This window comes from Coregonus lavaretus (genome assembly GCF_964263955.1).
Source record: "Coregonus lavaretus genome assembly, chromosome: 24".
Taxonomy (NCBI): domain Eukaryota; kingdom Metazoa; phylum Chordata; class Actinopteri; order Salmoniformes; family Salmonidae; genus Coregonus; species Coregonus lavaretus.
This window is the reverse complement of record NC_140011.1, coordinates 34800553-34813817: the sequence shown is the minus strand read 5'-3', so window position 1 is coordinate 34813817 and position 13265 is coordinate 34800553. Positions and strand designations below refer to the sequence as shown.

Genomic DNA, 13265 nt, shown 5'->3' with positions numbered 1-13265 from the left:
TCAAGCAGCACAGTGTCCCATCATAGCGCGTCAGGTCGGGAGACAAAAAGCATCCCAAAAAAGACAAACAGTACAGGAATGCTCTTTAATAACTGCCAAGATAAATAAACACAATGAAATGGATGTGAATGTGCTCTCCTCTCTTCGCTCACATCCCTCGTTCACACGGACACCCATATTCATTCAGTGTAAACAGCCTATAAACCGAGCCTGCTCCCTGACACACTAGGCTCATTCAGCCAGGGGGATCCGCACAGCAAGTGTGTACGAGTGTGTTATTGCAATATCTGCTCTGTTCACTTTTTGTTTGAATAAAAGTCTACTCAAATAGATCTAATACATAACTGTATTCATTTGGCAAGGGTATTCATTTGTGGATATTGAAGGTCTAATTCTAGCCTGTGAAGTCAGGAGTAATATTAGACTCCTGACCAAGCAAACTGGGAACATTCCCAGAACATTAGGTAAGATTCCCATTAAGTTCTAGTTAGGGGTTTATCTAATATTAGGATGATAACATCCCAAAAACATTGAAATAATGTTTTTGATAACAAAATATTTTTTGCAAAAAATTATTGAAATGAAATATCCTTGGACTGTTCTCCTAACATTCACTAAAATGTTGTGCATAACATCTGTAACAACCACCACAGAACATTCCCCAAAAGTTCTCATTAGGTTTCCAGGTAATTTAATAACACAATGTACCAGTAATGTTTCCGAGCAAACCAAAATTTGATATGTGAAATTTCCCAGAACATTAGTTAGGTTGCGGCAAATGTTCTCATAACACAGAAACTGTCCAGTCATACGGATTATATAATGTTTGTATAAAACATTCCACTGATGTTGCAAGAACGTTCCTAGAACATATTTTGTCTGTTCTTTAAAGGTTCCCAGAATGTTTCATTAGGTTGTGGGAACAGTCTGGTGGGAACATTGTTGGGACATCACAAAAGATAAGTTCCCAAAACACAAAAAAACTATTCTACAATGTTTATTTTAGGGTGCAAAAAACATTCACCTGATGTAACAAGAACGTTCCCAGAACACAGTTTGTCTGTTCTTTAAAGGTTCCCAGAATGTTTCATTAGGTTGTAGGAACAGTCTGGTGGGAACATTGTTTTAGTTGTTATCTACGAATTGTATTTCCCCATGAGGGACAATAAAGTTGGATTTTATTGTACTTTATCGAATAACATGGTAACGCTTATCATCAGTAGTGAGGTAGGGCTACAGTTTTGGTTGTTATTCTACTTGTACAGCGTCTGTGTTTAATGGGTTGTTGTAGGGTTAAAACAAAGCCAGGTTGCCTAACAGTGGAGGACTCTACGACTCACAGGAGCCAAGTTATCATTAACCAAATAGAGAGGCTAAACAGTTAAGGCGTTAACTCTGCCAGGCAGGAAGCTACATGTCGGCAGAAAAAAGCCCTGCGTCAGCCTAATCACTGAATAAGATGACATCATTACAATTCAAGTGGCCCTGGCCTTCCTTTCCCAGACAGTATAAATATACTTTCTCTTTGTTATCCGTGTACAGGGAATAACTTTCACCCTCTCTCTTTCTCCCTACCTCTCTCTCTCTCTTTCTCTCTACCTGTCTCTCTCTCTTTCCCTCTCTCCCTATTGTGTCTGAGCTGGTCCTTTGTATAAGAAGAGCACATGTACCTGAGCAGTGCAGGGTTAAAAAAATGTGCAAACAGCTACAGAGTACAACACAAAAGTATCTCTAAAGAATCACAAAAGAATCATAAAAGAAACCTTACCTCGATATTGCATAGAGTCTACAATGTATCTTAATAAAAGGCATTGACAGAGAGTGGAGCTGCTCTTAGGGTCATACTGATAGATGTAGGATCTTAAATTGAGCCAGTTTGCTACAGCAGGAAAATAATCCTGCAGCAACAGGAATTTTGAATTTTTCATTAGGGCAAATCAAGTCTGAAATATCAAAGTGAAAATTACAAACTTTAAGAGCCTTTCTAAAACTAAAATACACTACAAGTTTGCAGGAAAATGTTCAGCAACAAAAGAGTGATCAAATTAAGATCCTACATCTGTAGTTTCCCCTAACAGACCTAACCTCTGACCAGAGCACAGGGAGCAACACAGCCACCCAGAGACAGAGACATCAGAGTGCTGTTCATAAATACCCTCTAACTGGCTGGCTGCTGGTGGGATGCTGCAGGGGGAAGAAGTTTATAGCTAACAGATAGGCTCGAGCCGGGCCACTTAAAGAGCTTTATGGCCTATCTCCACCCCGCTGATGGCACACTCTCAATACATCAACACACACGCTGCCTTTTTCCACACGCTTCCCTCTTCTCTGGTGGAGAGAGATGACAAACTTGGTACATTAAAACAAGAAGACAGCAATAGAAGTTAGCTAAAACACTGTCTGCTGAATTATATGCTTGGCTGTGTGTTTATGCTGATGTGCTAGTGAGGCAGCAACGTGTGAGATATAGAGAGAGCGAGAGAGGAGGGGAGAGAGAGGAGAGAGAGAGAGTGTGTTACCTTTCTCCTTAGAGTAGTGTGTGGAATGTGACTAGGGTTGCAAAATTCCGGGAACTTTCAATAAATCCCCTGGTTTTCCAGAAATGCTGGTTGGAGGATTCCGGATTTCCTGCTTATTCCTTCCTCAATCCGGGAATCTTCCAACCGGGATTTCGGAAAAAACAGGGACATTTATTGAAAAGTTCACGGAATTTTGCAACCCTAAATGTGACCCTATTGTGACCCTCCCTTTCCATTTCTCCAGGGGGGAGTGGGAGACAGGTGGAGGCCCATTTCACAATAGACACACATTGAAAGAGTGAAATAAGAGCACAGTAATTAGCTAGACAGAGGCAACCCACCGCCTGTGGCATTTTGTGTGTGATGGTGTGGATATGAGGAAGAGGAGTGGTCTGCACTGTGTGTGTGCGCTTGTGTGTGCTTGTGTTAGCATGGCAGAGATTTATTGCCTTATCGTGCTCTTATCCTACATTTCAGTCCTCTGCTGTGGTGTGCCTGTAGTGACCTGCTGAGAGTGACCTGTCAGAGCAGCAACACACTGCATCTAACCACTGAAATGGAGGAGGATAAGATAGAGCAAGAGGAAATGAGTAAAACATTTTATCTGCATTTCTGTCCATCTGTCTCTCGCCACCTGTGTGTGTGTGTGTGTGTGTGGCTGTACATGGATAATTCATCTCATTATGGGAGATGTAGAGCCCCAGAGAGAAAACCCCCCTGCTTCTCTCTCTGTTGTCAGGTTGGCTTTGATGTACCGGTAATGGGTAGATTCTTTACCTTCACCCTCCCTCCTCTCTTCTCCTCCCTCCCTCCTCTCTTCTCCTCCCTCCCTCCTCTCTTCTCCTTCCTCCTCTTTTCTCCTCCCTCCATTAATGGCTGTGTAACTGGGTATGACAGACAGTCCTGACATGTCCTAAACGCCACCCTCAGCCGCCCAGCCCTGTGACACCGCCCTCACCTCTGACCTCTGCCCTTCTCCCCCTGACCTCCCTCAGTCCCCTCAGTATCCCAGGCCCTGCCCCATCACGCTCCCTGGTAATACTGCTTCTGTAAGCCTCTTCTCTTCTGTCCCCCGCCCGCCCTCCAACCCCACCCGCCACCTCTCCATTGTTTCATTGTTTAGGCCTCAGCTCTCTCTGTGTGAGTGAGAAAGAGAGAGCGTGTGTCCGCTCACCAACCAAGAATTCACAAAATGGGACAAACACCAAATTGAGACCGCATGCAGAATTCTGCAAAAAAATACCCTTAGTGTACAACGGGAAAAAAACACAAAATAATGCATGCAGAGCAGAATTAGGCTGATACCCGCTAATTATCAAAATCCAGAAAAGATATGTTAAATTCTATAACCACTTAAAAGGAAGCAACTCCCAAACCTTCCATAACAAAGCCATCACCTACAGAGAGAAGAGTCCCCTAAGCACGCTGGTCCTGGGGCTCTTCATGAACACAAACAGACCCCACAGAGCCCCAGGACAACAACACAATTAGACCCAATCAAATCAAAAAGAGAATTACTTGACACATTGGAAATAATTAACAAAAAAACAGAGCAAACTAGAATGCTATTTGGCCCTAAACAGAGAGTACACAGTGGCAGAATACCTGACCACTGTGACTGACCCAAACTTAAGGAAAGCTTTGACTGTGTACAGACTCAGTGAGCATAGCCTTGCTATTGAGAAAGGCTGCCGTATGCAGACCTGGCTCTCAAGAGAAGACAGGCTATGTGCACACTGCCCACAAAATGAGGTGGAAACTGAGCTGCACTTCCTAACCTCCTGCCAAATGTATGACCATATTAAAGACACATATTTCCCTCAGATTACACAGATCCACAAATAATTTGAAAACAAACCCAATTTTGATAAACTCCCTTTTCTACTGGATGAAATACCACAGTGTGCCATCACAGCAGCAATATATGTGACCTGCTCCCACAAGAAAAGGGCAACCAGTGAAGAACAAACACCATTGTAAATACAACCCATATTTATGTTTATTATTTTCTCATTTGTACTTTAACTATTTGCACATTGTTACAACACTGTATATATACATAATATGACATTTGAAATGTCTTTATTCTTTTGGAACTTCTGAGTGTAATGTTAACTGTTAATATTTATTGTTTATTTCACTTTTGTTTACTATCTACTTCACTTGCTTTGGCAATGGTAACATGTTTGCCATGCCAATAAAGCCCTTAAATTGACATTGAAATTGAATTGAGTGTGTGTGAAAGGACAGAGAGAATAGCTTCCCACCTAAACAGATGAGACAGCATACCATACTCTCTTGTCTTCCAACCGCCCCCCTCCTTACCTGAGCAGCGGGTGTGTCCGTCGGCGGGTTCGTACCCGGGCAGACAGCCACAGGAAGTAGTGGGCTGGCCCACCCATTGGCCATCCTCTCCACAAAATAGTTTGGGTGGGCGTGGCCGGGGCCCCTGCTGGGCGGCGTTGTCCACACACACCCCCTGGGCCTCCTGTACGAGGGTGCGGGGCACGGTCTCAGGGAAGGAGGACAGGGAGCTGGCCAGGGCGGGACACTTCTTAAAGAACACCCTGACAGACAGCAGGGCCATGCAGGCTCCCTGGGCCTGGAAGGCCAGGTAGAAACCCCTCTTAGACAGAGGCCCCAGCCGCAGGGTCTTCACATTGAACTTACGCTCCCCGCCCTTCCTCAGCAGGAAGTCTGCAGCCACTGTGTCCACCTACAGGATGACAGGAGGGAGAGGCAGACGGTCAACACAAACACAGGAAGTAATATCTCTACATGGAATCCTACATCCCAACAGTCTATTTGAAGAGCTCACATTCCAGTGGGTCCGTGTGTGTTCAGTACCTGTGTACCTTGGTGTAGGGGTTTTCCATCCAGGGCAGCTGTGTATGTCAGTATGTGTACAGCTGTTGACCGTGGTGTAGGGGTTCTCTCCATCGAGGAGGGTTTTGTTGTTGACTGTTGATGTGTGTGTGTATGTTAGTGTGTGTGTGTGTATACAAAATAAAATAAAATAAAAATGTTATTTGTCACATGTGCCGAATACCGTGAAATTATTATTTACAAGCCCTTAACCAACAATGCAGTTCAATTAATAGAGTTAAGAAAATATTCACTAAATAAACTAAAGTAAAAAATAAATAAAAAGTAACACAATAAAATAACAATAACGAGGGTGTACCGGTACAGAGTCAATGTGCGGGGGTACAGATAATAAACAGCGAGTAGCAGCAGTGTAAGCAGGAGGGGGGGGGCAATGTAAATAGTCCGGGTGGCCATTTGATTAATTGTTCAGCAGTCTTACGGCTTGGGGGTAAAAGATGTTAAGGAGCCTTTTGGACCGAGACTTGGCGCTCCGATACCGCTTGCCGTGCGGTAGCAGAGAGAAGAGTCTATGACTAGGGTGGCTGGAGTCTTTGACAATTTTTTGGGCCTTCCTCTGACACCGCCTAGTATATATGTCCTGGATGTCAGGAAGCTTGGCCCCAATGATGTACTGGGCTGTACGCACTACCCTCTGAAGATCTGGGGACCCATGCCAAATCTTTTCAGTGTCCTGAGGGGGAAAAGGTGTTGTCGTGCCCTCTTCACAACTTTCTTGGTGTGTTTGGACCATGATAGTTTGTTGGTGATGTGTTGTTGCCGACCCTTACCACCTGGGGGCGGCCCGTCAGGAAGTCCAGGATCCAGTTGCAGAGGGAGGTGTTTGGTCCCAGGGTCCATAGCTTAGTGATGAGCTTTGTGGGCACTATGGTGTTGAACGCTGAGCTGTAGTCAATGAACAACATTCTCACATAGGTGTTCCTTTTGTCCAGGTGGGAAAGAGCGATTGAGATTGCGTAATCTGTGGATCTGTTGGGGCGGTATATGAATTGGAGTGGGTCTAGTGTTTCCGGGATGATGGTGTTGATATGAGCCATGACCAGCCTTTCAAAGTACTTCATGGCTACTGACGTGAGTGCTACGGGGCGGTAGTCATTTAGGCAGGTTACCTTCGCTTTCTTGGGCACAGGGACTATGGTGGTCTGCTTGAAACATGTAGGTATTACAGACTCGGTCAGGGAGAGGTTGAAAATGTCAGTGAAGACACTTGCCAGTTGGTCAGCGCATGCTCTGAGTACACGTTATGGTAATCCGTCTGGCCCCGTGGCCTTGTGAATGTTGACCTGTTTAAAGGTCTTGCTCACATCGGCTATGGAGAGCGTGATCACACAGTCGTCCGAAGCTATCATAAAAGGCATTTAGCCCGTCTGGTAGGCTCGCGTCAATGGGCAGCTCGCGGCTGGGTTTCCCTTTGTAGTCTGTAATAGTTTGTAAGCCCTGCCACATCCGACGAGCGTCAGAGCCGGTGAAGTAGGATTCAATCTTAGTCCTGTATTGACGCTTTGCCTGTTTGATGGTTCGTCTGAGGGCATTGCGGGATTACTTATAAGGGTCCGGATTAGTGTCCCACACTGTCACAGTACTCACTGTTCTGATATCCAGAAGCTCTTTTCGGTCATAAGAGACAGTAGCAGAAACATTATGTACAAATAAGTTACAAACAATGCAAAAAAAACACACAAAATAGCACAGTTGGTTAGGAGCCCATTCCCTCCGGCGCCATTGTTACTATAGCTGTGTACCTTAGTATAGGGATTCTCCATCCAGGATGGGTGTGTAGGTGTAGCCTCGTCAGAGTCGGCCTGGTAGTAGAAGAGGTTGAAGGTCTCTTTGCAACTGCGGTGGTGTGTGACTCTGGAGGAACACTCGATCACGGTGAAGCGCAGCTCCACGTACACCTGGGAAGCTCCCCGACGCTGGATCAGCCCGCTGCGCAGCCAATGGCTGGAGGCGCCGTCCATCTGGCAGATCTGATAGGTCCTCACACTGTTGTTCTCCTCGTCCAGACCACTCACCTCCTCCCACTGAGAAGAGATGGTTAGACAGTAATACCATCACTGAAACATCATCATATAGTCATTCTATCCTCCTGATTCCTGCTTACAAGCAAAAACTACAGCAGGAAGCACCAGTGACTCGGTCAATAAAGAAGTGGTCAGATAACGCAGATGCTAAGCTACAGGACTGTTTTGCTAGCACAGACTGGAATATGTTCCGGGATTCTTCCGATGGCATTGAGGAGTACACCACATCAGTCACTGGCTTCATCAAGTGCCTCAATGACGTCCCCCCCCCCCCCCCCCGTATGTACATACCCCAACCAGAAGCCATGGATTACAGGCAACATCCGCACTGAGCGGGACTCTAACCCGGACGCTTATAAGAAATCCCGCTATGCCCTCCGACGAACCATCAAACAGGCAACGCGTCAATACAGGACTAAGATTGAATCGTACTACACCGGCGCCGACGCTTGTCGGATGTGGCAGCAAACTATTACAGACTACAAAGGGGAGCACAGCTGCGAGCTGCCCAGTGACACAATCCTACCAGACGAGGTAAATCACTTCTATGCTCGCTTCGAGGCAAGCAACACTGAAGCATGTATGAGAGCATCAGCTGTTCCGGATGACTGTGTGATCACGCTCTCCATAGCCGATGTGAGTAAGACCGTTAAACCGGTCAACATTCACAAGGCCGCAGGGCCAGACGGATTACCAGGATGTGTACACAGAGCATGCGCTGACCAACTGGCAAGTGTCTTCACTAACATATTCAACCTGTCCCTGACTGAGTCTGTAATACCAATGTTTCAAGCAGACCACCATAGTCCCTGTGCCCAAGAACACTAAGGTAAACTGCCTAAATGACTACAGACTAGGGGTGTAACGATCCATCTACTACATCGATGTATCGATTTATATTCCTATGATCCAACTACATCGATCTGTGCTCGGCAAGTTGGCCTTTTGGACAACATATATCGATCTAACATCGTTTTAAAATGTAATAAATCGATTGTATCGATACTAGGAAATAACCCATTGGATTTAAGCACGTCAGACTTTATATGGATGTTTTTTCTTAGCACTTTTAATGATAAAGGCTTTAAACATTACTCGATTCAGTCTGCCTATCCGTGACGTCATCGCGCCAGCAGCAGCGCAAAGGCGCCAAGACAACAAAACATAGCATGGCGGACGACACAGGAGAAGCCGACGAGCGAGAAATTATCAAGCCACCATTGCGGTCCTTACAAGAAACAGGAATCTAGGAAACTTCACCTGCACTGTCCAGTTTCCAGGTATTTATTTCAGTCACACTGGTTGAATTTTTGGCTAAAAGGTTACTGAATCGATTTCAAGTCACTGAATCGTTTCGGATCGTATCGTTCTAAATGAACCAATATCGTCCTTGAATCGTATCGACAACCACGAATCGTGATACAAATCGAATCGTTGTTAAAACGAATCGTTACACCCCTACTACAGACCCATAGCACTCACGTCTGTAGCCATGAAATGCTTTGAAAGGCTTGTCATGGCTCACATCAACACCATTATCCCAGAAACCCTAGACCCACTCCAATTTGCATACCGCCCCAACAGATCCACAGATGATGCCATCTCTAATGCACTCCATGGGTTCTCAGATCCTCAAAAAGTTATACAGCTGCACCATTGAGAGCATTCTAACTGGTTGCATCACTGCCTGGTATGGCAACTGCTCGGCCTCTGACCGCAAGGCACTACAGAGGGTAGTGCGTACGGCCCAGTACATCACTGGGGCCAAGCTTCCTGCCATCCAGGACCTCTATACCAGGCTGTGTCAGAGGAAGGCGCAAAAAATTGTCAAAGACTCCAGCCACCCTAGTCATAGACTGTTCTCTCTGCTACCGCACGGCAAGCAGTACCGGAGCGCCAAGTGTAGGTCCAAAAGGCTTCTTAACAGCTTCTACCCTCAAGCCATAAGACTACCCTCAAGCTAATCAAATGGCTACCCAGACCATTGTGGACAGAGGTGTCGAGGAGAGGACAGACTTTTCGCCAATTGAGAATCTCCCAGTGAGAAAATAGAAGAGAATGAGATGATACATTTGGGGGTCAGTATACACACCTGAGGGTTGTCATGGGAGTAGATGGTCCATCTCAGATCTGACGTCTCTGTCTTAGTGTTCATCAGGACCTCTGTGAAGACAGACGCGGAACAACATGTTATTACACATATGGTAAAGAAGGACACACACACTTCAACGGTAGACCCAGAGACATTTTAATACTGTCTCTGGGTCTGGGGGGGGGGGAGGGGGGGTACGGTCACTACTGAGAGGGACATTAAACAGTGAGAAACAGAGTACTGTGCCAAATAGACCCTGCTTCTTTCCCCTCCTTTTAGCTCTCTTCCCCTACACCCCTTCCCCTCCCTCACTCCCTCCCTCCCACTCCTCCATGTATGTGGTCAGTATCGTACAGGTCTGGCCTAATGCCTCCTCCCTTGTTTCTAGATTAAAAATAACCTGCTGAGAAACCTCTCTGTCCTCAGGGGGAAAGGGGGACATAGGGACTAGCTGTGAGAACAAGGGGATATTCCAAATTCACATACACAACACAACAGACACATGCACACACACACACAACAAACAAGCTCATTCTCATGTATTCACAGTGCACACACAAACATGCTTGTCTTGTGCATACACCTACTGCACAACATGCACACCCCTCCAGCCGTGAGCTGTGATTAAAAATGAAATGATTTTGTGTAATCTCCTGAAGCGTCGGCCTAATACCAGCTCTCTAACAGCCAGAACAGTTCTGCTATGATTGAGTAATTCAATACGGACTGAGACCAGAAGAGGAACAATGCAGAAATATCACAGGCAAGCGGAGCTGAAATTATTTATTTTCCTGTGAAAATGTCTCTTCACCCAGCCGTCCCTTAGTAGACTGGCTCTCTCCTGTATTGTGAGCTGCCCATTAGTTATTGATGGGAGGAGGTTTCCTTGCAGTGGTGTGTTTTAAAGCCATGTCCTGTTTGTCCATCCCTAAGGGGTTTCCCTGCAGGGATCTTTCTCAGGGGTCAGGCTGTCTGCAGGTACGACAGTCACATGACCATCCCCGGCCGTGCCCACATCGTCTCCCCACTACCAGGCTTCCTCTGATCTATGATTACACCTCTTCAGAGCACCGTACACAAATACTACATTTTCTCTTTATCTCTTCAATTCCTTCCTTCCTTCCTTCTCTCTCTCACCCCACCCTGCCTTTGTCTCAAAAGGGAATTACTTGTATCTGTCTTGGTACACTACTCTCTGGCACAGTCTGCTTTTGTAAAGATAAAATGAAAGGTTTCTATCACTTGTGTGATTTCTGGGTGAGCTGTCTTTAGAACAGAGCAGCGCCATGCCATCAATAATTCCGATTTGATAAGAATCCTGCAGGTTTGACAGATTGTCGTTACACTAAGGCTCATTTGATACATGCGCCCGGCTTTAACAGTCACCCCTCCCTGTCTCTTACAAGCTAAACCCTCTCTCTCTCTCTCTCTCTCTCTCTCTCTCTCTCTCTCTTGCGTTCTCCATCTCCATTGACAGTCCCTGAGAGCCCTGACATCTCCCTCCCTCTCTCTCTCTCTCTCTCTCTCTCTCTCTCTCTCTCTCTCTCTCTTGCGTTCTCCATCTCCATTGACAGTCCCTGAGAGCCCTGACATCTCCCTCCTTCTCTCTCTCCCATCCTTCCCTCCGTTTCTCAAACACACTCTTCTCCCATCCTTCCCTGGGACTAGCAGGCTGCAGAGGGCTGATAACCACAGTCCAACACCCTGAATAAAGAGATCAACACTCTGGAGGCAAGGAGAGTGGGTGGGGTGAGGAGGCTGAGGGGTGAAGGGGTGAGGAGGATGAAGGGTGATGGGAGGAGAAGGATGAGAGGTGAATGGGTGAGGAGGATTAGGGGTGATTTGGTGAGGAGGATGAAGGGTGAAGGGGGAGAAGGATGAGGGGTGAAGGGTTGTGTAGGGGGCGGCAGGGTCGCTCTCAGCTTTAGACAGGAGTGGAAAAAGTTTAACTCCATCCTTAGGGAATGGAGGAATGGGAAGGTATGGTGGTGAGGTGGAAATGGAGGGTTGGAGAAAACACCATCTCACCTGGTGTTTCCCCAGTCTGTGTTCTGTCTCAAGTTCACAGGAAAACAATTTATACACCGTCTTCATGGTGGTAACTGGTGTGCCACTTTAAAATTGAGTCACGGACACACCCACACACACACTGTGCCATTCCTCACCTGCTGATGTCCTATGATGATCATTTATAAGGAGCAGCGGAAACACAGCGGTCACCCCCTCCAGGCACAGCCCAGTACGTCAGCCGTGTGTATGAGGTGTGTGTGTAATCAGTGTTAATCACTGCTCTATCATTATGTTTTATGAGACAGGATGTCTGAGGGTTTCTATATATGCATGTACAGACATGTACCGCTATATGATCCAGTACAGCCCATCCAACAGTAAATGGAGGATATCATTGAGACGGGGGGCTGACTGAACACACAGACACACACATGCACAGACACACACACAAACACACACCACACTCTTAGAAAAAAGGGTTCCAAAAGGGTTATTCAGCTGTCCCCATAGGATAACCCTTTTTGGTTCCAGGTAGAATCCCTCTGTGGAAAGGGTTTTACATGGAACCCAAAAGGGTTCTACCTGGAACCAAAAAGGGTTCTTCAAAGGGTTCTCCTATGGGGACAACCAAAGAAACCTTTAATGTTCAAGATAGCACTGTTTTTTCTAAGAGTGCAGGGTTGGGCTCAATTCAGAATTTTGGAATTGACTCCCATTCAACTCATGAGTTGAAATTGAATCGGCCACACCCCACAGGATATATAGAATTTGAGTTTGAGTGACAGGAAGTAGAATTCAAATAAATTCCACTCAGTCATAGAACATGAGAGTTTAATTGAATCTGACAGTTCACACTTCCAGATACCAAAGAATATATCACTTTTCTCTAGAAACAATTCTTATATACTCTTTCAACCTTAGTGCTTAGAATAGCCAATTACAGTATATTTCCACCAACCATTTCATTTGTTTGGCTTCTTTTTGAAGGCTTTTGGGTCAACTTGAGGGTTAAACTAATGCATTCTGGGTAATGTAGTATTTCCACCCCATATTGAACAAAATGTAAGTGATTAATTCAATATAATAACTTAGAATATTCACATACAAGTTTTGTTTTTTCCTTTATCATTAATTTTAACAGTTTGTCAGGAATCAATTGTTTCAACAATATTTTTTATGCATGTATATAACGACATGTTTGTCACGATCGTTATGTGAAGCGGACCAAGGCGCAGCATGATAGGCGTACATACTTTATTAAGTGTACACACACGAACAAAAACAACAAAACGATACGTGAAGTCCTAGGTAATACAACAAACCATACGGAACAAGATCCCACAATAAACTGGTGAAAACAGGCTGCCTAAGTATGGTCCCCAATCAGAGACAACGAGCTACAGCTGTCTCTGATTGGGAACCACCCTGGCCAACATAGAAATAAACGATCTAGAACAAAACCCATAGAAAACTAAACATAACAAGTCCACACCCTGGCTCAACATTTAAGAGTCCCCAGAGCCAGGGCGTGACAATGTTTGATGTTTTATGTACAAGATGTATATTTGTGTAGACTACACCTAATATTGAATAGAAGAGACCTTTGAATTTCATTTCATTACATTTCACTGAATTCAATTTTATTTCCTTTCTTTCAAATTTGAATTGCAATTCTGTATCCTGTTTAATACTTCAATTCAAATTAAATTCCAATTCAAGAAATTAATGGAATTT

The 13265-nt window shown here is 45.3% G+C and overlaps 1 protein-coding gene across 1 annotated transcript in view; it reads right to left on the bottom strand.

Moving 5' to 3' along the window:
* Nucleotides 1-13265, bottom strand: part of LOC311100193 (ephrin type-B receptor 4a-like) — a 37487-nt gene that overhangs the window by 14654 nt on the left and 9568 nt on the right. The window contains exons 2-4 of the mRNA XM_084140998.1: nt 9522-9592; nt 7148-7429; nt 4845-5235 (exon numbers count right to left, since the gene is read on the bottom strand). Of these exons, the coding sequence (XP_083997124.1) occupies nt 4845-5235; nt 7148-7429; nt 9522-9592 (744 nt within the window). The remainder of the gene's footprint in view (nt 1-4844; nt 5236-7147; nt 7430-9521; nt 9593-13265) is intronic.